Source organism: Hypanus sabinus, chromosome 23 (genome assembly GCF_030144855.1).
Source record: "Hypanus sabinus isolate sHypSab1 chromosome 23, sHypSab1.hap1, whole genome shotgun sequence".
NCBI lineage: Eukaryota > Metazoa > Chordata > Chondrichthyes > Myliobatiformes > Dasyatidae > Hypanus > Hypanus sabinus.
Window position 1 is genome coordinate 39773446 of NC_082728.1, and position 25706 is coordinate 39799151.

At 41.1% G+C, this 25706-nt stretch overlaps 1 protein-coding gene across 1 annotated transcript in view; it reads right to left on the reverse strand.

Moving 5' to 3' along the window:
- tbcd (tubulin folding cofactor D) overlaps positions 1-25706 on the reverse strand; it is a 259836-nt gene that overhangs the window by 4813 nt on the left and 229317 nt on the right. Inside the window, exons 33-37 of the mRNA XM_059948764.1 lie at positions 23224-23345; positions 22195-22272; positions 11845-11934; positions 6046-6133; positions 2078-2187 (exon numbers count right to left, since the gene is read on the reverse strand). Coding sequence (XP_059804747.1) covers positions 2078-2187; positions 6046-6133; positions 11845-11934; positions 22195-22272; positions 23224-23345 — 488 coding nt within the window. The remainder of the gene's footprint in view (positions 1-2077; positions 2188-6045; positions 6134-11844; positions 11935-22194; positions 22273-23223; positions 23346-25706) is intronic.

Sequence of the window (25706 nt, forward strand, 5' to 3'; positions counted from 1 at the left end):
AAACGACAGACAGCTGTTGTCCCTCGTGCAGGAGAACTTAAAAGTAAAAAAAAACAAATATTGGAGCGTATGGAGGCAACCGACAGGGAGTTCACAGACAGATTGACCCGGCTCACAACGAACATTGAAAAACTGACTAACTCTGTTGCATTAATTTTGTTAAATTAATGTTAAATTGTTAAATGTATAAATGTTTTAATGTCTGCATCAGTGTTATCTAGTACTTCCATACAATGTTATATTAGGCTATTACACATCTATTGTCAGAGAAGTACTTGCATAAATAGGTGAACCACCTTCATAGGAGCAAGGACAGAAAACAGGGCAAAGTGAGTATACTTATTTATTCAGTAAGTTATGGGTCAAAGTATTTGGTGAGTACCTTTCTAACTCTTCTGGCTTCAGTCTCGTTGCCCTCTGTTCTGAAATTGTTAGGTTGCGTTCAAGAAAACAATGAAATAGCGTGCTGCCGTCTGATAGTGTTTTCAGATTTCTCCGGTTACACTGATCTGCCTGAGCAGCTTTTTCAAAAATACCCACCCTGGAAAGTGTTTCTGAAATGCTTCGGTTTTGGGGGACGAAAATGCCGTTTTAGTGTGGACAGAGGGTAAAAATGAAGAGAAAAAGCTTCGGTTACAGATTTATCCAGTGTAGTGTGGACGTAGCCTCAGAGGCCAGTGTAACTAGGTACCTCAGCTCTATTTGATCAGAAACTTCTGTACTTAATTGTGAATCTGGGGGCAAGTAGTGATGGTGAAGTCTGCAGGCAAGGAATACTCGAACACACTGACTGTACACTAAGACTGGCCAACCATTCTCTCCATAAATAAATATTTAAAGTTGCCTATTGTTTTTCACAATTTTTAATACCTGTACTCAACAAAGCAGATACAAATAATAAAACATCCTTTAATGCACTTGCAATCCTCTAAATCCTTCATTTTATTCTAAATTTAAATCCATGTGCCTTTATCTGTTTGAGATTATTTGAAGGATGCCAAAAGATGATGATTAAATTAACATGAGGATAAACACTTAAGTATTTTTAATACCAGTGTCTTGGTAATTTTGCTTTTCATTTTACAGATATTCAGTAATTCCTCCATCACTTAAGCTGTTGCACTTTTTAGACTAGTGCAAAATCCAAAGCAACCTTTGCTCACAAGATCAATCTTGATATTTTTCATATCTATAGTCTTTTCACTGATCTACATAAAAGGTGGGGGGGGGCTGGAATGCCTTTCAGTTATTCTTCAGTATTAGTAATAGCTATTCCCTTTGGGGAATGGGGAGGGGTTTAGAACATATTAAGGCCAACTGAGAGTTACAGATTCATAAAAACATCAGAACAATTTCTTTGGATCACCATGCCCGTATCAACCCTTCTATGCTAATCCCATTTACAAGACCGTGGTCTGTGGCCTATAATGCCTCAGTGACACAAATGCTTATCCAGATATTTCATAATTGTCCTGAGTTAACCTACTCCCACTAGCTGCCGGATTACAATTACACTCAGACCCTTTCTAAAATGTTTCTGTATGTTGATTAATTCCTCCACCGTCAGCCAATAATTATCTACTTATTCCTCTGGCTACTTTCTACATTTGCGGTCATACAGTATTCTGTACCTCTTCTGAGGCAAATAATTTAAATGCCTCTACCAGAATCCAAGCAATCTCCTGCCTCCCACATCAGTATAGTATTCATCTTAGTACCTTGTTGAATTTATCTGCTTTCATAGCCACCAAGATATCTAATGTACTCAAGAATTTCACAGACCCAATTTAAAATGTTCAACTACATTGTCTTTTTCAGTGGATAAAATATTCATGGAAGATCTTGGGTGTTGCCCCTTTGGTCCCTAATGGGCTCCACTCTTTCCATAGTTACCTTCTTAATATACATAAAATGTTTTTAGGATTTTCAGTAATCTTATCTGCCAGTGATATTTCATGGTCTGTCTTTTCTTTTTTAAGCACCCCACTTTCTCTAGTCTGGAAGGGTGTCCCTCATTTTTGTGCTAACTGACATTGAGCACAGTGCAAGGCCTGCTTCCACAATTGTTGCTACTTACCAGTTGTTGTCGCTAAGGCTTGCCATCACTTCGTCTAATACTGCGGCATCAATGACATCATCATATGTTAAAAGCATTTCATACATTTGGCTGGCAGCTGTCTTCCTTATCTGCTCAAAACATGAATTACAAAACAATTCTCCTCTTTCAATGTTTGAAATATAGAATAATCAGACACAAATTAACCCTAAACTACATTTATTAATGTTTTATTTGTGTAATTTATTAATGCTAGTTTTTCTTTAGGACTGGTGAAATAGGTACTTTAGTGTCATTATGTTTAATATTTCAGAGAATTAAGTGCTAGTATAATCAGAGGCCAACAAATTTTGACTTGATAATAAACTATATTACATATACAGCAAACAATTATGTACTTCAGTGAAATTTGTCTATGCTCATTTATACTCCTTTTATTGACATAAACTTAGTTCTTCAGCACATAATTACTAGTTTTTCTTTCGTGTATTCCCTAGATTACTGTTCAAAGGAACTAAGCTGTTTAACTTAACTTCCTGCTGGACCAAATTCTATATTCTAACCATCTTTTGAGTAAAGAACTTTCTTATTCCTTCCCTATTGTATTCATTTATAAACTATCTTTTGCTTAAGATCCCCAATTTGATTCATCCAAAAATACAAATATTTATATCATCACAATATTTGTCATTTTTATGTGATACCTTATCAGACAACTTTTTTTGAAAATCTAAACATATGACAATTAACTAAAGCTGGTGTGATTAGTCTGTCTCAAAGCTGTTTACTGATTAGTGCTTCCTATTTCAGATCATCCCGAATAGCAAAAGCATAAGGTCAGGGTTCAACAGGGAAAACCACACTTAGGTCTAATCAGAAAGTTTGCATAGCAATTTGCAAGGGGATCTGCTCAATTTTGCTTCCTTCTAATAAATCAATTTTTCTCAATTAATGAACCCAGAAAGCTTTATAATTAGTTGTTTCATTAACTAATTTGAAAAACAAAAGCACATTCATAGTTACAATTACTAGATTTTTTCCTAATCACTTCCCCCTTAAAGATGACTATAACTGCCTTTGAAGTTAATCCATTTATGCATCTAAATATCTCCATTTCCTAAAATCATGTATTGTGTTCTGTAACTTTTATTTTCTAAAACATTCGTGTTCAATTTTATTTTATCCAGGGTCTGCCAAGGATTTATAATTAAGCTTGTTATTTTACAGTCTAATCTTATTAAACAGATGTAAAGACAACAAAATTTTCAATCTAGCTTGAACTGGACTAAAATACTAATGCATACAGAATTGGGTACAAATATCAGAAAATGCTCAGCTTTGCATAAAAATCCATTTAAGTTCCAGCACATAAGTACAAAGTTTGCAAAGGGCTTCTAAATCCTTTAGAGTTTGTGAAGATTCGGCATGACATCTGAAATTTTGACAAACTTCTATAAATGCATAGTGGAGAGTATATTGACTGGCTGCATCACAGTTTGGTATGGAAACACCAATGGTCTTGAACAGAAAATCCTACGAAAAGTAGTGGAAACAGTCCAATCCATTGCAGGCAAAGCCTTCCCACCACCGAGCACATCTACTTGAAACACTGTTGCAGGAAAGCAGCATCCATCATCCGTGACCCCACTACCCAGAACATGCTATCTTCTTGCTGCTGTCATTAAGGAGGTGGTACAGGTGCTGGTGGTGTAGTAGCATCAGCACTGAACTTTAAGGGAGACGGCCCTCAGTTCAAACACCAGCCGGGTTCCAACTTGGGCAGCAGCAGTATCCGTGTGGAAGAAAGACCTGCCAACTCCTTCCATATCTGTGGTCAATGGGATCACAAAGAGCTGGACTCGACTTATCGACTGAACAACAACAGGTGCCTTAGGACTTACACCACTAGGTTCAGGAACAGTTACTATCCCTCAACCATCAGGCTCTTGAGCAAAAGTAGTAACCTTACTCAACTAAGAGGAAATCTGCAGATGCTGGAAATTCAAGCAACACACACAAAATGCTGGTGGAACACAGCAGGCCTGGCAGCATCTATAGGAAGAAGCACTGTTGACGTTTCGGGCCCAGACCCTTCGTCAGGACTAACTGAAAGAAAAGACGGTAAGAGATTTGAAAGTAGGAGGGGGAGGGGAAATGTGAAATGACAGGGAGAAGATCAGAGCGGGTGGGGTGAAGGTGAGTTGGAAAGGTGATTGGCAAAAGGGATACAGAGCTGGAGAAGGGAAAGGACCATGGGACGGGAGGCCTAAGGAGAAAGAAAGGGGGAGGGGAGCACCAGAGGGAGATGGAGAACAGGCAGAGTGATGGGCAGAGACAGAACAAAAAGGGGAGGGGAGAAAATAAATAAATCAGGGATGGGGTAAGAAGGGGAGGGGGGGCATTAACGGAAGTTAGAGAAATCGATATTCATGCCATCAGGTTGGAGGCTACCCAGCCAGTATATAAGGTGTTGTTCCTCCAACCTGAGTGTGGCTTCATCTTGACAGGAGAGGAGGCCATGGATAGACATATCAGAATGAAAATGGGATGTGAAATTCAAGTGTGTGGCCGCTGGGAGATCCTGCTTTCTCTGGTGGACAGAGCGTAGGTGTTCATCGAAACGGTCTCCCAATCTGCGTCGGGTCTCACCAATATATAAAAGGCCACACCGGGAGCACCAGACACAGTATTCCACACCAGCCGACTCACAGGTGAAGTGTCCCCTCACCTGGAAGGACTGTCTGGGGCTCTGAATGGTGGTGAGGGAGGAAGTGTAAGGGCAGATATAGCACTTGTTCCGCTTACAAAGATAAGTACCAGTATCAGCGAAACGGTCTCTCAGTCTGCGTCGGGTCTCACCAACTTTACTCAACTATTGAAATGTTCTCACAACCTATGGATTCACTTTCAAGGACTCTTCATTTTACATTCTCAATATTTATTGCTTACTTATTTATTATTATTATTTCTTTCTTTTTGTATTTGCACGGTTTGTGTCTTTTGCACACTGATTAAACACCCAAGGTGGTGCAGTCTTTCATTCATCCTATTATGGTTATTATTCTATTATGGATTTATTGAGTATGCGTACAAGAAAATTAATCTCTCAGGGTTGTTTATGATGACATAAGCACTTTGATAATACATTTACCTTGAATTTTTGATGTCATAAGTTAAAATACGCTTCAGGCACTAATTGCACATTTTAATTGCATCTGTATTTCAAATGGGTGCAATAAACAGCATGAAAAAAATGTATTAACAAAGAAAAATAAAAGAAAATAATTTCTCTTTAAATGCCACCTGCTAAGTCAAATTTTCTTTCATAGCAGGATGCTGTTTTTTTAATAAAAAAATGAATTGAGGCTGGACCCTTTCCAGCGACCACATAAAAGTTACCAGCTGCTGGAGTAATAATGACCAAACAAACAATGCATGGCATAGCTGTTAAATCCCTATCTGAGCTCTGATGAATTTACTGTCCTCGCGTTTTGTTAGGTGATTATCATCAGCCTTACACATTTGGTGTCATGGCAACCAACTACTGAGCCTGAAGCAAAGCATTAACTGTTCCAGATGTAATCTGCTGTCATTTTCACACAAATATAAACCTAGGAATACCTTTCATGCATTTTCACTATTCAGAGTTTTATTATGTTTCAGAGTAGTTGTAGCTATTTCTATTTGATTTGCTTCTTGGAAAAGCAACAGACTGGTTTAAATTACATGAGACACCTTTGGTGAATTGCATCATATATTTTTATATTTAATATTTAGATATGCATTTAAAAATTCTGAATTTAAATAAATGGATTATTGCATTCACATTGTGCATTGTATCTGTGCATTTCATGATAACTATGTGATAATAATGTCAGAGCATCTGCCTACAAATATCCTCCACCCTGACCTTTATACATTGTTCATTATTTGCTAAGGGTAGGACACAAGATACTGTGATACTCTTAAATAAATTAAGTAACACTTACTATTGGAAATTGATAACACAACAAGAACAAGAGCTCGAAAAGGATGTTTTTTCTGATATCACCTTGGAACTGAATAAGACCACAGAACCTGCAAAGCAACCCAAATGAGACTATATATTATCATCTAAGAACACAAACTTTATTCAGATTTTATCAATGATAATTCTTCATAAGCAACTTGAAGAATAATGTAGAAGGATGGAAACCATATATAAAACAGTTTTCATATTTTCCAGTGTAATCCACACCCTTACTTAAGGGCAAGAAATTCTGAAAATGAGAATAATCAAGTTCTAAGAGCTCAGGTCTTGAACAGTGTTCTGCCTATGTTACAGATGGTTTCATGGTTAAGATTGTAAAATCTCGCAATGATCTTATTACAGTTATTTCACCAAATTTAACAGTTATTCCACATATTATTTAAATATCTATGCAGAATACCCATTATTAAAGTACATCAAAAATTTAACTGCAATAAACCAAAATTTATAGTATAGAATTGATTTTCAATGACCAGTCTCACAGTTCACCTTAGAATCGACCCATGAAACTAATTAACTATTTAGATTAATACCAGATTTCACATAAGCTAGTTCTTTCTGTCTTGCAAACAAGAATAATGTTTTCAAATGTATTTCTTCTTGTGCCATCTAACTCATATTCATAATTTTATTCATTTCCAAAGCACCGCACACAATTTACTACCAACCCTCCAACAACAGGGTAGCAACAGATTAGAAAATATTGTAAGAAATAAATTGTAAAATCCAATTCATTGAACACTTCAAGGTTATCAAAGCATATAACTAAATTACATTCAGATTACTAATGTATTGAGCTAATCTAATTTTAAATACTGAGGTTTCTAACTTTGACCACTAATTCTCACAATACAATTCAATCACAAATCCACATGAACATAATGCCATTAAATTTACATAAAATTCTCAAAACTACAAACAAAACATTAAAATATACTTCACGTACATTCCAGTCCAATCAAGGCACCAGACGTTTTTAGAAAAGGATGAACCAAGTTAATTCTCCATTTTCAGAAATTATTTAAACAATTCTTATTAAGTACTGCAATCACTATCTTTAAACAATGTAACACTTTAACAGCCACTCAACTCTGCTTCATGCTATTTTTGCAAGTTGATAACACAAATGTGTTTTCCCCCCTCTATGCTATCACTAGTTTACATTGACATTTAAATAAGGAATACAGGTTTTCTTTGAAATGCTGGTCAATTTTTGCATGCCTGAGGTACAAAATGATAAATACTTAATTACCACCACTGTCAAAAGTGCTGAAATATAGAAGCTTTCAAGAAACTAGTTTTCTGCTTTTACTTTCCCACGGGAAATTAGCATGTTGAAAAATATAAAGCCTGTCCCAAACCTGCACCGACATGTAATAGGGTTTTACTTTATCCATTCTGTCACTACTGCTGATAATTATGTATTTACAACCTGTGAGATGAATAATGTTAAAACTGTAATCCTACGCTGGTGCTGCTTGCTGAAACTAAATTTTCAGTCCGGTAAGTACGTTGCACATCTTTGATCTTCAGTTTTGTTTTATATAACTAGTGCACATCAAATGAACTGCATGTAGGGTTAGTTATTCATTTGTAACACCGATACATGATAATGTTTCAAACGATAAGAGTATTTTTAATTGTTTTTCCTAAATGGTGCATGATATTCAGCCCTTATATTGATGTCAAGTGCATGGTATAAATTTTACTGCTTATACATACTTAAACTCACTAGAGATTTTTGTACGCTCGTCTCTACTACGACATTGTTAACTTAATAACCTAAAATTAGTTACCCTGCAACAGTTTATAGCAAGTAAGCTTGCATATAATTTTTACCATATTCAAGTCAGTGCACTAATTTCAACACATGGATTTGTTTGGCAGATTTCTTCTTCACATGTTTGACAGTTCTAGTTAAATCAAGTGGGAAAAAAAATGCTTGCTAAAGAGAGATTTCTTCCCATGTTCTTGTGATAAAGCAGGGATCAGAGCACAGTTTAAATCCTTCAAGAAGTCAATTGGTTAAATCACCCCATCTTGTTATCTACAGTGCCTATAAAAGGAATTAACCCCCCCCCCCCCCGCCCCCGGCAAGTCCCCACGTTTTATTATTTTACAACATAGAATCACAATGGATTTAATTTGGCTTTTTTTGAAACCGATCAACAGAAAAAGGCTCTGTTTTCACTTTGACACAAAAGAGTCTTTTTCTGTTGATCAGTGTCAAAAATGACAAATTAAATCCACTGTGATTTCCCTCTCACTCCCATTTTCCTGCCTTCTCCCCATAGCTTTACACGTCTTGATTTATCAAGAACATACCAATCTCTGTCGCAAAAACATCCAATGATCTGGTTCCACATCCGCCTGAGGCAACAAATTCCACAGTTCCACCACTCTCTGGCTACAGAAATTCCTCCTCACCTCTCTTCTAAATGGAATTCCCTCTATTCTGAGGCTGTGCCCCTGATCCTAGACTTCCCCAGCATAGGAAACATTTTCTACACAGCCACTCTATCTAGGCCTTTCAACATTCGATTGGTTTCAAAGAGATCTCCCCCCTCCCCATTCATCTAAATTCCAAAGAATAAAGGCCCAGAGCCATCAATTCCTCCTCATACAAGCCTTTCATTCCCAAAATCATTTTCTTGAATCTCCTTTGAACCCTCTCCAATGTCAGCACATCCTTTCTAAGATAAGGGGCCCAAAACTGCTCACAAAACTCCCAAGTGAAGCTCCACCAGTGCTTTATAAAGTTTCAACATTTTTATCCTTGTTTTTATATTCTAGTCCTTTTGAAATGAGTCTGTGGTGAGCTCACGACAGACTCGAACTGCAAATTAACCTTCAATGAATCCTTCATGTGGACCCCCAGGTGTCTTTGCACCTCAGATTTTTCATTTTTCTCTCCACTTAGAAAATAGTTTATGCTTTTATTTCTTCTACTAAAATGCATGACCATACACTTCTGACACTATATTCTATCTGACACTTCTTTGCCCATTCTCCTAATCTGCCTAAGTCCTTCTGTAGCCTCTCTGCTTCCTCAAAACTACCTGCCCCTCCACCTATCTACATATTACCCACAAGCCTGGCCACAAAGCCACCAATTCCATCATCCAAATCATTGGCATATAACATAAAAAGCGGTCGCAACACAGAACTCTGTGGAACACCACTAGTCATCAGCATCCAACCAGAAAAACTCACTTTCTTTCTTGTAATATCATGGGCTCTTATCTTGTTAAGCTGACTCATGTGTGGCACCTTTTCAAAAGCCTTACATATTTCAAAATACGTAACATCCACCTATACTCCTTTGTCTATCTTACTTATTATTTCCTCAAAGAATTCTAAAAGTTTTGTCAGGCAAGATTTTCCCTTAAAGATTTTCCATGCTGACTTTGACCTACTTTACCATATGCCTTCAAGTATCACGAAACCTCATCTGTAACAATCTACTCCTAATATCTTCCCAACCACCGAGGTCAGACTAACGGGCCTATGATGTCCTTACTTCCGCCTTCTTCTCTTCTTGAAGAGTGGAGTGACATTTGTAATTTTTCAGTCCTCCAGAATCTAGTGATTCTTGAATGATCATTACTAATCTCTTTAGCTACCTCTTTCAGAACCCTTGGGTGTAGTCCATTTGATCCAGGTGACCTTCAGACTTTTCAGTTTCCCAAGCACCTTTTCTCTAGTAATGGCAACTGCACTCGCTTCTCCCCACTCACACGCTCAAACTTCTGGCATACTGCTAGTGTCTTCCACAGCGGTGTGATGCAAAATTCTTATTCAATTAATCTGCCATTTCCTTCTCCCCCATTACTACCTCTCCAGTCTCATTTTCCAGTGGTCCAATGTTTACTCTTTTACTCTTTGTGTAAAGGGGGTTTCTTCTTTTTTCTTTGTTACTGTGTATGTAATCAAAAGGGCTTCTTTGTTTTGTTAACTAGCAGGAATGCTTCTTTGCTGCGAGAGAGTGCTGGAAGCTTGTTTGGGTTAAAATTTACTGATAACGAGAATTGTATTCCTTTGTAAACCAAATGGGGATTAATGTTGTTCTTCTGAGTGTTGACGGGCTTTTGGGCAGATCGGTGCGAGGGGGTTGAGAGAGAGGACGCAATACTGTAAGCTGGGTGAGGAACGGACCCCAAGCGGGGGTCCGAGGCCAGGAGGTACTCTGAGGAGGGGGGATGAAGCTAGATGTGCTTGGTTGACCACTTCGGAGGGTCCTAAGCTGCGAGTCGAGGAGTTCGGAGGGGAGCGAATGGTGGCCAGAAGACTTCAGTAATTGAGCTCCAACGGTTGTGCATGAAGTGGTTTGGACTTTGATAAGTTTGGCGCCTTTTCTTTATTTTTTTCTTCATATATACTGTATCATTATTAATCACTTAGTTATAGTAACCTTTATAAATTGTACTCATTTAATCGCATATGGTGTACTGTCTATTTTTGGGCGAGGCGGGGACATCACACAGCATCCACACCAGCGGATTACCCAGTTTGGCGGGGCCGAAGGCTGCTCCCCCTAGATGAGAACGAGCTGAGCGAGCCCGAGGCGACCCAGAGGGTTACATTTGTATATCTGAAAATAAACTTCTAGTATACTCTTTGATTTACATTGATGCACTGCAGATTTTACCATATCACCATGAGATCAAAACAGATTTAATTTTAATCTGGTTTAATCTTGTATAAAGAAAGGACATTTTTAAATGTTTGCCCCATATTTAAATAATAGATGAAGAGATCAAAATAAAGCTCCATTTCCCAAAATGCAAATAGAAGGAAAGACAAAATCAACTTGGGAGAGAATAGTTTTGATTTTTGTTGATCATGGTTGCAAACTTTGTGCAAAAAATTAAGTAGAAATGAGATGCTGATCATAACAGAGACAGATTATAGCAGTTAATTTGCAAGATGATATTGTTATAATATGCAGTTTAGATTTCTGAATTATAAAGACCTTATAAAGAATATCACTGCATTGTTAAAACATTATTTAATCACAATGATTAACTGAGTAGCTTTGTGAACAAGTCTAATCAGCAACAGGCTAAGCCTTCGTTATCAAAGCCTTTGTTTTTACTATTACATTGGAAGCTTTTTACTTCCAAGAGAAAATCCAATGTACATATAATTACAATGACAGGAAATTTGCAGCTGATCAGAAAGCAATAGGAGAGAGAATATTATTAATATAGATGATCCTGACAAAGCTTAAACTGTTTATACCTGACAGTTCTTAATCTATTTTCTGTTTCATTTGTGGTTAAACTATTTACCGTGTTTGCACAATTCTGAAGAGAGCAATTTATTCCACTCAAACTCCTCAGTGGTTCTCATTGTCTGAAAGCTCTCAGCCTATTCATGGAAATCAAGGAACAGCTCAGCGACCTTCATGCATCAAAATTCTTTCCTACAAGCTAGGATAATGGTAGCTGAGAAGTTAAGACAATGTGGAGCATCAGAAATGCTCTTACCATTTCATACGAAGTTACTAACAAAGTACTTGGTGTATTTACTCAAATACATTTCCACAGCAACTAATTCGTCACCTCCTCCCATAAACCACTCAGTGAAATTCTTTATTTAAAACATAGGTGATAACAAATCTTATATGATTCATGTCCAATTTGTTCAGCTTAAGCCACATAGTATAAACAATCATGCCAACAGAAGCTTCAAATTCAATCATGGGCAACAAGGAAAGAATTTCAGAACAAATGGGTGGAAATCTGTTTTAACTTACACTGAAATGCTAGCTCGAAGTTTCTGGACATCTCTAGATTTCTTGATTTCCTTCTTGCAGAGGGAGAGTAACTCTTTAGCAAAGTAATGGCTGAAAAACAACCAGAAACAGAACATCAAAAATACAGAGGAACTGTACCTGTGCTACCTTCAGTGTAAAACTGGTGTACCATTATTCTGGGGAGCATCTTCAATTGTACATGCCCTTTGGTCACCATTATTTCCTTTCACCAGCATTGGTCAAATATATCTAAACTAGAAAAAAGTTGGCAATGGAACAAATGGTGCAAAGAAAAGGCAGAAGGAAAAACAAAAGGGAAGGAGTATCATAGTGGGAAGGCAGGGAACATTACATGGCAAGAAATTTGATACTGCAAAGCAAAAGATGTACTGATGCCATCTAAATAGTACAATTAACTTGTTAAAGCTGGAGAGAAAGGAGCTCTAGATATTGGGAAAGGAGGAGGTAAAAGAGCAAGTGTTGCATTTACTGACGAAAAAAGTTACTTCTATTTTTCAATTTAATCAGAATCAGAATCAGACTTTAATCGCCAAGTACCTGTGCACATACAAGGAATTTACTTCCGGCAGATGTTGTCTCTCTGCTCATAACAATAATAATGATAAATATAAATGAAAATATAGATTATACATACAGGTAGCAATCCAAGTAATAGTTAGCCGACAGTTAACCGGCAGTTAACTGTTCAGCAAAGTGACCGCAGTAGGGAAAAAACTTCTCCAGTGCCTATTAGTCTTAGTCTGGAGGGATCTGAAGTGCCTACCAGACGGAAGCAGTTCAAACAGTCCGTGCGCAGGATGGTATGGTATTTATGTATGGTATTTGTTATTCTTGGTGAGGGTTTCTCTACAAAAGCGAGACATAACAACAAACTAGGTGACTGTATCAAGGCATATTTTAGTTCAGCCTGCAAATGTTTCCTATCTCTCAGGCTTCCAGATGATTTTCACTTTAATTTCCTATCCTCCTTTGGGGTTACTACCATAGTACTTCAAAAACACACAACTGGTAATAAGAATGGTTAGTTTGTCCCATATAAAGATTTCAGTGATTCCTGGAAGTACCTGCTAGGAAGATCATTACAAAGTAACTTCCGAATAATTCAGAGCTCTGAAGTGCAAAATCCTGGACCACTTCTCTGAGACTCAAAAATTATACATCAAGTGAATACTATATGGGTAATCAGGATTTCCCTAATGGTTTCAAATGGGTCAGCAGACTCCCTATTTAAATATGAGGGTCTGCATTTCATTTAGAACTGTCAGCAAACCTATTCTCCTCTCTCCAGCTTAAAGACCAGTATTCCATCTTTTGACCAGGTACATTACATACTTCTGAACTCAACATGCTGCAACAAAAGCAATTAATTGTTTATCAATTAAACAATGTACTAGCTCCACAAAGAGTTTTAGTGACTAAACGTTGAGCTATAGCTTATAGAAAACTTCAGACTACTGAAAGAATACATAAACCATTTGAACTGCAAGTCAAAAAATACTTTATTGTGTTTTTATGCTGTTGTGATTTACTGTTCTGTCTTCATCCACCAGATTGATCGACCAATTTAATTGCTAAAAAATATACACTAAAAATAGTCATTGGGTGCCCTGATGCCCCAATGTGTTAATTCACTACGTACCATGCTAATAAATTACATTAACATAGAGGTGATCCCTGTTCTCTTATGAGTCAACTGGCATGGCAATGGTTCAATAAACTGTATTTCAATCTTCAATGTCATTATATATAACAAGAAATATAATTTTAAAAATAAGTGGCTATTGATAGTTACTCGCTGAACCTCACTGGAAAGTACAAATATAAGCCCCTGCAGTCATGCACTTACTCTAACAGCCCCTCCCCCTTTCTATTCACCCCATAATAACCCCTACCAACAGCCAACCTCCAACTGATCTCAGTCCATCACTATGATGTCCCATCTCTTAACAGCTATTTGGTGACTGAATTCCACCCACGTGAATACTTCAATTACCTCACATCTTTCACAATGACACCAAGCTGATTGTTTTCTAGATTCTACTATAAGACTACTGGTAGGATCCTACCTTCGGCTCCCGTGCAAACTCATCTAGTGGCCTTCGCAGCCACAGTCTTCCTTCAATCTAGCGAAATGAATGTTGTGACTCTTAACCCAAATCCCCGCTCACCCATGGGTTCATCCAGTCAGATAATCTCTCCAGGCTACTCTCTGTACTGTCCCTCAGATCCTGCCCCTCTTGTTGCCCTATACATCCCATGACATCCCTGGCCCGAAACCCTCTAACAACCTCAGTGCCATAAACACCACGAACTTCCCTGGCCCAAATCCTCTACTGATGAATCTTTTTGAAAATCATCATCTTAAAATATTAATGGTGAAATTCATTCCAGCCAATTGCCCTGGCCTAACTGCTTTATCCCCTAGCCCGGGGGTCGGCAACCCGCGGCTCCGGAGCCACATGTGGCTCTTTTACGTCTGTGCTGCGGCTCCCTGTTACTTTGGGAAATAATTGGTTGTGGCGACCCTTTTCCTGGCACATCCGAACCGACTCACAATTAGATAGCCTACGGGGGTTTGCGAGCACAGAGCTTTGGAGCCTCTGCGCCATGGGGGGCAGGTTGAGGGAGGCTTAAAAGTGAGGCTGAAGATTTCGAATAAGGTTTTTTCCTTCGACTGCAGTTACCGACTCCGTGTCGTAATTTTAGCGCTGCGTGTAGCACACCGCTACATGGTCAGTATTTAATTAAAATGTATTTTATGTTAGTTTGTTAGTTTTTGAAATGTAAATCTAAATTTGAAGATTATGGTGATCTTGTACAATCTAAATAAGATGTTGTGGCGACCCATTTCCTGACACATCCGAACCGGCTCACAATTAGCCAGCGTTCAGGCTAAGGGAGATAGCCTACGGGGGTTTGTGAGTACGTGTCTTTTGCAGCATCCGCGCCCATGGGGGGCGGGTTGAGGGAGGCTTAAAAGCAAGGCTGTTTAGTTCGAATAAAGCTATCTTTGACTGCAGTTTACTGACTGCGTGTAGCAACCGCTACGTGTTTTTATCGCTGGCTGTCCAGAGGGGAGGTGCTGAAACGCTTTGTCGCGTGTCTGGAAGAAGTGAAAACTTTCCTGGGCAGCAAAGGGCTCAACTTTCCTGAGCTGGAACAGCCAGAGTGGCTGGAAAAGCTACACTTCATGGTAGACATGACAGCGCACCTGAACACGCTGAACACAGCTCTTCAACGGGGTAAGGACGTACAGCCCTGCACATGTTGGAGGATGTTTTGGCATTCGAGCGCAAGTTGACGTTGCTTGCCAGAGATTTACAGAAAGGCACATTGTCTCACTTGCCCAATTTGAGAGAGTTCAAACAATGTCACGACATGATAAATTCGGAGTATTTACATTCTGCAATCATCGCAATGCAAACATCGTTTGGGAAACGCTTCTGTGAGTTCAGAGAGGAAAAAAACACATTATCCTTCCCGGTCACTCCCCTAAGCATCGATCCATCCCTACTGAATACGACTGCATTGTCAGGTGTGAGTCAACCTGAACAAGTATGATAAATATTTTAATTGCCTATTATTTTACGTATATTCATATGTTTTCATTGTTCAGTGAAATAGTCCTTTTATTTTTCAGGCTGACAGCTGGCTGATGTTATTTTTGATTTGCTGCTGGCGGCAAATTTAAGTTTGGCGTTTTTCATAAATACAAGAAGGACTCAAATAGACGTTGAGTATTTTACTTAAAAGTAACCTTTAACCTAACATCTTTTTTTCGGAGTTCAAAATGTTTCTGTTGCATGCAGAAATGTAATTTCATTTTCTCTGCAGGAGTTCATCAATTTCATAAATGCAACACATTATAGTTTGTTTATACATAGCATAAAGGCAAAACAAAACGTTGTATGCAGTGTTATTTCATTTTAAATGTCAAACGGGTTTTGCGGCTCCCAGTGTTTTCTTTTCTGTGGGAAACGGGTCCAAGTGGCTCTTTCAGTGGTAAAGGTTGCTGACCCCTGCCCTAGCCCAACCCATTTATCTATATAGCTGGCCCAAGCCCATTAGCAATTTCGCTGCCCCAGGCCCTATCATCTTACCAGTATGAACCTTCCCATAATGCTAGCCTGATAACCAAACCCCCCACTTCCAATCACCAAAACAGCCCCTGACTCCTCCTTTGAAATCTCCCCACTAACAGAGTAACAATGTTCTTGCTTGCATGCATCACAATGGTAAAGCATGCAGAATGAAAACAATCTAGTCAGAGCATGCAGAATGAAAACAATCTAGTCAGAGCTGCCTTGTGCGCAGCTGAACATTTTCTGTGACAGGAAGACTGGAAATGAAAGCCAAAGCTAGATATTGTGGTGACCCACTTTCTGCGAACCAGCCCACAAATAGCCAGTGCGCGGGGAGTGACTTTGGTAATGCACCTCTGACGTCATTTCTGCCTGGAGAAGGCGGGCACTAGGGATTGAAATACCAGCGCCGTGAAGTTTGAATAAAATAGTCTCGAAACGACTTATCGACTGCATGTCGTTATTTCAGCGCTGTGTGTAGCACATCACTACATTGGTGACCCCAACGGTCCAAACGGGATTTGGACCAACGATGACCGACTCTTCATTTGTTCACGCAGTTTCACTTCGACTGCCGACTTTCTGGATGCTGTGACCACTCGTGTGGTTTAGCCAAGCAGAAGCCCAGTTCCAGATTTGGCAGATATCCTCTGATTCCATGCATTACTACCACGTGGTGAGCGCCCTTGACCAGGAGACGGCTGCCCAGGTTGCGGATTTCATACAGTCGCCCCCGGAAGAAGGCAAATATGAAGCATTCAAAGCGCTGCTCATTGGGACCTTTGGCCTCTCACAGCGTGAGCGGGGTGCCCGCCTGCTTCACCTGGACGGTTTGGGAGACAGACTGCCGTCAGCATTGATGAACGAGATGCTGTCCCTGGCTAACGGACACAAGCCCTGCCTCATTTTCGAGCAAGTGTTCCTGGAGCAACTGCTCGAGGATGTACATCTGCTGCTGGCCGACGCAGATTTCGGCAACCTCCGGAAGGTGGCGGCCCAGGCAGACATGCTGTGGAAAGCCAAGAGGGAGAGCGTGGTGTCCGTCGGTCAGATTACCAGGCCACACGCCCAACAGCAGACCAGACAGGCCCAGCAGGGGGGGGGCGCACACAACACAGAGACAGGAGTGAGGAGGCCAGTGAACAGTGGTGTTTCTACCACCAGCGGTGGGGCACAAAAGCCCGCCGTTGTCGCCCGCCCTGCCAGGGCCAGGGCCAGCTACCACTAATGACTATGGCGGCTGGCCACCAGGGCAGCCTCTTGTATGTCTGGGACAAATAGTCGGGACGCCGCTTCTTGGTTGACACCAGAGCGGACGGAGATCAGCGTCTTGCTCCCAATGGGGTACGACACCCGCAAAAGGAAGCCAGGACCCACCCTGAGGGCTGCAAACGGCAGCAGGATACGGACCTACGGCACCTGCACAGTGCAGCTGCAGTTCGGCGCCAGCCGGTTCATGTGGGACTTCACACTGGCCACGGTGGCCCAAGCACTCCTGGGGGCGGACTTCTTGCGAGCTGACAGCCTGCTGGTCAACTTGCAAGGGAAAAGACTAGTACATGCCAAGACTTTTCAGACGTTCTTCCTGGGCGAAGCCAAGTTGCCGGCCCCACACCTGGACTCCATCACGCTGTTGGACAACGAATTCACCAGACTCCTGGCAGGCTCCCCATCGATTCTGACACCACAGTTCACAGCAGCCATGCCCAGCCATGGGGTACAGCACCACATTCCGACCCAGGGACCACCCCTCCACGCCTGCGCACGAAGGCTCCACCCGGAAAAGCTCCGCCTGGCGAAGGAGGAATTCAAGCAGATGGAGGAATTGGGGATCATACGGCGGTCTGACAGCCCGTGGGCCTCCCCCCTGCACATGGTGCCCAAAGCAACAGGGGGCTAGAGACCATGCGGCGACTACCGCGGGCTGAACAAGGCTACAACACCTGACCGCTACCCTGTGCTGCACATTCAGGATTTTGCAGCAAACCTGCATGGCGCACGGATCTTCTCCAAGGTGGACCTTGTCCAGGGATACCACCAAATCCCGATGCATCTGGATGACGTCCCCAAAACGACACTCATCACCCCTTTCGGCCTTTTCAAGTTCTTCCGCATGCCGTTCGGCCTAAAGAATGCCACACAGACATTTCAGTGGTTAATGGATGCGGTGGGATGCGACCTGAACTTTGCTTTCATCTATTTGGACGACATCCTCATAACCAGCAGCAGTCGTCAGGAGCATCTGTCCCACCTCTGTCAAGTCTACGCCTGACTGAGTGAATACGGCCTGACAATCAACCCGGCCAGATGCCAGTTCGGGCTCAACACCATCGACTTCCTGGGCCATAGGATTACAAAAGATGGGGCAACCCCTCTGCCCGCTAAGGTAGACACAGTCCGCCATTTCCCCCGACCCAACACAATCAAGACCTTCAGGAATTCGTGGGTATGGTAATTTTCTACCACCGTTTCCTCCCTTCAGCTGCCCGAATCATGCACCTCCTGTTCGCCCTGATGTCAGGTAAGGGCAAGGACATTACCTGGGCTGAGGAGTCCACTGCCGCTTTCATTGAAACGAAAGAAGCCTTGGCAAACACCGCGATGCTAGTGCACCCCAGAATGGACGTCCCTACCGCCCTCACTGTGGACGCATCTAACACGGCAGTTGGTGGAACAACTCACCGAGGGTCGCTGGCAACCCCTGGCGTTTTTCAGCAAACACCTGTGACCACCCGAGCTCAAATACAGTGCTTTCGACTGGGAACTGTTGGCACTATACCTGGCAATCCGGCATTTCAGATACTTCTTAGAAGGCAGGCCCTTCACCGCATTCACGGACCACAAACCGTTGACCTTTGCGTTCACGAAGGTGTCCGATCCCTGGTCGGCTCGCCAGCAGCGACATCTGTCCTACATCTCCGAGTACATGACGGACATCCAGCACGTCTCGGGAAAGGACAACGTCGTGGCGGACGCACTCTCCAGACCAGCTATCCAGGCCCTGTCCTTGGGGGTGGACTATGCAGCACTGGCGGAGGCGCAGCAGGCAGACGACAAGATGCCCAGCTACAGGACCGCAGTCTCAGGTTTGCAGCTGCAAGACTTTCTCGTAGGCCCAGGTGATAGGACCCTCCTGTGCGACGTGGCTACCAGCCAACCTCACCCCATCGTCCTGGCAGCCTGGAGGTGGCGTGTTTTCGACTCCATACACGGTTTGGCGCACCCATCTATCAGGACAACCATTCGGCTGGTCTCCAGCAAGTTCACGTGGCACGGACTTCACAAGCAGGTCAATGAATGGGCCAGAACGTGCACACAGTGCCGAACAGTCAAGGTACAGCGGCACACTAAAGTCCTGCCACAGCAGTTCGAACCCACCCACCGGAAGTTCGACCACATTCACGTGGATATCGTGGGCCCCCTACCAGTGTCCCGAGGAGCGCGGTACCTCCTAACTATGGTAGACCAGTTCACGAGGTGGCCAGAGGCGGTCCCACTCACCGACACATCTGCCGATTCCTGCGCCCGAGCACTGATCGCAATCTGGGTAGCACGCTTCGGGGTACCGGCCCAGATTACCTCCGACAGAAGCACCTAGTTCACCTCCAGCCTGTTGAGAACGCAGCTGCACCACACAACTGCCTACCACCCACAGTCGAACGGACTAGTGGAACGCTTCCACTGTCACTTGAAGTCAGCTCTCATGGCCCGCCTGAGAGGACCTAACTGGGTGGATGAGCTTCCCTGGGTCCTGCTTGGAATTCGTACAGCGCCCAAAGAGGATCTGCATGCCTCGTTGGCCGAGTTGGTGCACGGCACACTCCTGGCCATCCCAGGAGAGTTCATACCAGCCCCAAGGGAGCAAGAGGAAGAACCCGCAGCAGTCCTGGACAGGCTATGCGAAAGGTTCGGCAACCTGGCCCCCGTACCGACTTCACAGCACGGACTGACCCTGACCCATGTACCCAAAGAACTGCAAAACTGTAAGTTTGTGTTTGTACAAAGGGGCGGACACCGGGCACCGCTACAGCGGCCGTACGAGGGGCCGTTCAGGGTGATCAACAACAACGGGTCCACATACGTTCTGGACATAGGGGGGAAAGAGGAGGTTTTCACGGTGGACCGACTCAAACCAGCCCATGTGGACTTGGCGCAGCCGGTTGTGGTTCAGGCACCGTGGCGCAGAGGCAGACCTCCCAAACAGAGTCCAACCCAGACTGAGGACATTGGGGGGTGTATCGCTGGTTCTGGGGGTGGATTATGTGGCGACCCACTTTCTGCGCAGGCAAACCGGCTCACAAATAGCCAGAGCGCGGGGCAGGACTTTGGTAATGCACCTCTGATGTCATTTCCGCCCGGAGAGGGTGGGCGCAAGGGATTGAAGTACCGGCGTCGTGAAGTTCGAATAAACTGGTCTCAAAACGACTTACCGATTGCGTGTCGTTATTTCAGCGCTGTGTGTAGCACATCGCTACAATATAATATTAAGTAGGAAATGCTCTGAATGCAGTAAACCAATCAAGAGCTTTGAGCAAGATGAAAACACCACAGGAGATACAGATTAACAGTGGTAACAAAATTGCAATATAAATTTTCTCACATCCTCAGGTCATGTTGAAATCCATTTCTGCAAATATATGTTAACAATTGATTTGATTTATTTGGTCTATTTTAACATTCCTTTGTTAGGATACTTTCTTGAACCACTTTGTTGATAAGATAAATATCAGGACCAAGACAATTATGCAGCATTGTCTTTTTGCATTGCAATACAACGTTTTAATTTCCTGTCAATCACCCACTCCAAATAAGTGGTAGAGAAAAAGTGGTGGGTTGTTAATATATGAAATGTACCAAGTTGCACTTTGATAGCAGCTGAGAAAATTCCATATGTTGAAAAAGCAAAATACCTACAAAAAAATCTGTACTAAGAGAAAAAAATACTTTTCCATTTTCATTTCCTTGAATCAAGCACATGTGTGCCCTCAGTACAGAGCATCTACTTAAAAGGTAAGCAATATGTCAATTAAATCTATTCTGGCATGGCCCAGGGTGGTCTTTAAAATAAAAGTATAACGTGTTGCCACAATTTAGGGCTCAATAGTTTTCAGTCCTTTGAAACTTAATGGTAACAATATGTGGAATCTTAGAAATCATTTCCTTAATTGATCAGGGAAAAACAATTTTATGAGTTGTCCTTCATAAAACATTTATAGCTGGCAAATCTTTCATAACATTTGGCTTTCACTTGAAAGTTCATGGTATTTCTTAAAGTATCTGCAGGAATTACTGATAATATTAAATAGGTACATTGTCAGTTACATTCAGACAACTTGGAGGTGCCTTTCCTTTGGAAAACTGAATAGGGATCCCACTAGAAGAAAGAATGTGTTTGATGGGTAGGTGTCTGTCGGGATGGGATGGCTCACAAACCAGAGGGAAGTTTCACTATCTTGACTCAAACTTCACAGTGAAATGTTAAATTGCATTTCTTATGCTAACATTTATTTTTTGAACATTACTATTTCTGTTTTACACGTCTTATTACTTGACAGTTCTGACATCTGTCAAATAAATAAATAAATATGCAGTTAGTAAGCGACTAATGTTACCCCCCCCCATGAAATGTAGCAGTGTTCATGCTCGTATTTATTAAAATGCAGAAAACCGAAAAAAATTCCACAAACTATACCATTACTTTAGTTGTGGAGTTAATGGTACTCAATTTGTGGAGTTAAATTGGTACAAATAAATTAAATTTTCTCAGTAAAAGTTTATTTGAAACTTACAGCTTCTGGAGACAAGATTTAAGTAAATACTCAATTATCAGAAACTTAAATGGTTTTGTTTTAATTCAGCTTTGCAGCACTTTCAGAATAGGCTTTCCTGCTGTTGGATCTTTCTACTGGAATTTCTGCAGGATTGCAGAGAACAGCTTCAAGATATGAATGTTGTACATCACAATATACATCAATTACATAGAATATACTTAAGGCACTAGCTGGCACTGTATGGTGACAAATTTATTAAACTTATGTCACAGTCCTGTTCTGTGATGATTTATTTAGAAGTGCTTATAATAAATTCTGGCAGCAGTGGAATCTTGTTCAAGAATAGAAAATCCTATTTTTATAATTGTTTCAAATTTACATGCAAATATGTTAAAAGACTGAAGCAATAGGTCATAAATTGGTAAAAGAATAGATCTGTAAAATACCAGCAGACCTTTGTATCTTATGATAAATACCTTTCATTTGTTATGAAAATATCAAAGCATCCATTAGCCAGCATCTGGTCAAGCATCTTTAACAGAGGGATGGACACCCTGAAAAATATTATTAATGCAGAAGGAAGTGGAAAATTAGAATTGAATCTTTGTATTAAAGATATTTAAAAATTCAAAGGCTAAGAAATAAGCATTATTTTTCAAAATATGTAATTTACTATTTGGTTAACATCTGGAGAAAAATCATCAAAAAGTAGAACAAAAATATGCAATGTGCATTAAAACTGCCTATAAAATGGAACTGGAATGGTTTTATGTGAGATCACCAGAATGCAATGTTCCATCATTCACTAGCCCAAATGCATCACTTGAACATATATGCCAATCGAGCAAAAGGCATTTCCTCCATTACCTCCAGTCAGTTTAGGGAGTAGTGACTGTGGTGGAGGTATAGAAGACAATGGATTGAAGGTGAAAAGAAAGTAAAGCTGGGGGAAGGAAAAGTATCACCCATATTGGGAACAGGTGTGTAATTTGAGGAATGTGGAATGGATCCCAAGATGGACATGCTTGGAAAGTTGTCATTCTGGTAAGCCTGGCAGAGGGTGGAACAGAGGAAAGGTAATGAAGAATTGAGGGGAGGGAGGAGAGGTCTTTAACAACGAATAATTCAAATAGTAATTTACCTGGAGTGGATGATGTGTTGGACTCACCAGCAGACAGTAGTCCAGGTCAGGTCAGGCCTTTTCTAAGCTAAAGCAGGCCTTAACCTTGCAGATAAGATCAGTTTAACTTCAAGGCCTGCTAAGGCCAAATGTACACAGAAGCATTTTGTACAAGTAAAATCAAACAGTGTTGTTCACCAACCAGTGTAAATTTTTCATTTTATTGTGATAATCAGGGGATTTGGAAAGCCAATATATTGAAGACTATAAAGCTTTGATCAGTGCCTGGGTAAAACTGTCAAAGATCTGCCAGTGCAAAGCAATCTAAAAGTGTATTTTCCAATCATTAAGTGAATTATACATATCTACAATTATTTTTTTTTACCTGTCATTATGTAAATTGTCCTTAAAGATTTGTAATAAGGTTCCACAAAACTTATTCATGGCTTCTAGATCATCATGGATTGTCTTGAGGTAGTCAAAAAGTGACTGAGCTGAATACCGCACCTAAAATAGAAAGCAAATGGTGCCAAGTAAGATTCCAGAAATCACTCGCGCTGTAAAGCACTGTAATTTATAAGTATGTTGATGCCAGACACCAAATAATGATGACACTGCATTTTTTATTAAGCAGACTTGACTAAACAAAATTGAGTAGTAGTGAGATCATTTGAGTTGAATATAATGTTCTCCTAAGGTGGGTACTCAGGTGGCTGTAGGGTCTGACCTAGCGCAGTGTGGGCAAGAGTAAGTGGTGGCTGTGGTTAGTGTTTGGTTGTTCAGTCTCCAAGCTAAAGAGAATGCAAGTAACACTACTCTTGTAGAATATAATGGAAGATAATACAAAGTGAGCAAAACCATTCTTCTTTGAATTCCACTTCTTCAGTGTTTGGGATTCATAAATCACCACAGATAAAAGTTGCTCTCATACACATCTGTTCCATTTCCTGCACTTAACCTCTCTTCCAATCAAGAGCAAGGATAGTTGTTCTTACCCATATTCACCATCTTTAATTGTCAACATCTTCAATGTGATGCTACCAACAGGCACACCTCTCTGTTCAAGCTCTTCAGAACTCTACTTTTTCAGATCTTCCTATGCAAATGTACGAGATGCAACATCTGTCTTTTTGACTTTTCCCTTCCCATTATCCAGTGTTTGAAACTTGCCTTCCAGAAGAATCAATAATTCACTTGCATTCCTTTCAACTACTGGATGGGAAGGACAGTGGAAATGGCCTTTATTCCCCACGACCTTTCATGGGAAGTGCCAACTGCTGAAAGTAGCTGGCAGTGTGAATTACTCATGATAAAGGGATCATCTGTGCTTCCAAGAAGCATGAAATAAAGTATGGAGAAATTCTTTGTGTGATGTACAGTGAGCTGCACATTGAGGGAAATGGAAACATTTCCTATTGATGAAAATGCCAGATTATTACAAAAAGGCCTTATGGATACAAGAACACCATTGACAGTGGCCTGCATTCATGGGAAGCAAACAAAGCTGGTAGTCTTAAAGTCCAAGATGCCACTTATTCTTTGCCAGCTTCAGAGTAGGTGGCAATGGGAGTAGCAAAACCTGTGACCTCTGTCATGGAAGAGTGAACAATAAATTGGGAGATACAATCAAATGGCTGCAGTTGCTTGTAAGGTCTTGTGGCATGGTATTTGAAAGCAAATATGAATTTCTGTTCCTCAGAGTGATCAGTCCAGACATGAGAGCTTCACTGGAAGTTTGCTGGAGTCATTTCACAAATTTCAGTGATAAGAGCTTTGGAATGGTTGAACCTGCAAAATCATTTCTCCTAAAGATAAGTAAAAATAACCTATGCACAATTTGTGGGGGTCACTTTTTCACTAATGAGATGTTTGTGCATTCTGCCAGATGTCTCAGACACACCATAATTGGCTAGTCATCATCATTATGGAGTGCAGCCAGAAGTGTCACCATTGCAGCACCCTTTGCAAAGAAATGTTTAAAAAAGATTAGTGCTTTGGGGCACTAACTAAACTATCAAAGATGTGTTAATGGGTATCTGGTCAGGGCTCCATTGAAGAGAAGTTATGGAATCTGGGTGTCCCTGGTAAAGCAAATATTTTTGCCCATCCCTAATTGCTCTTGAGAAGGCAGTGAGTCAACATCTTGAAATGCTGCAAAACATCTGTTTAAGTGCTTTTGGGAAAAGTTTAGGCCCAGCAACAACAAAGAAATAATGATATACATTATTTCCAAGACAGGATGGTGTGCAATTTGGAGGGCAATGTACAGAGGACAGTATTCCCCTGCCTTGTTGTTGTTGAACATCCGGTGTTAGAAGCTGCAGGTTTGCGAGGTACAATCAGAATAACCTGGTGAGTAACTGCAGTATATTTTGTAGATCATTGCTACCATCAGGAAGGAGGCACAGGAGCCTAAAGGCACACACTCAACTATCTCATTGAATCAGAAACATCTTCTTCCCCTCAGCAAATTTCACAACATATGCCACTGATAATTTATAATAGTTTATGTTAAATGAAGGGTCACAACCTGAAAGGGCAACTGTCCATTTCCCTCTACAGACACTCCCTGACCTGCTGAGTTCCTCCAGCAGTTTGTTTTTCACAAATTCTAATTGTGCCAACTGTTCCACAATGGTTGCACATTGTAATTTGGATCCACCCAACATCACCAAGGGCAGATAAGGGTATTATATAAAGTGACACATTGGGGACACAACTGAAGCCAATAAAAAGAGATGCACAAAGTGCAGAGTAAATGGAAATGCCAAGTCCGATTTTACAATGTCTCCAATTTCACCATTAAATAGTGTTGGGATTAAATTTAAATTTGTGCGATTTGTGTTTATTTTCGAGAGATTCACGGAT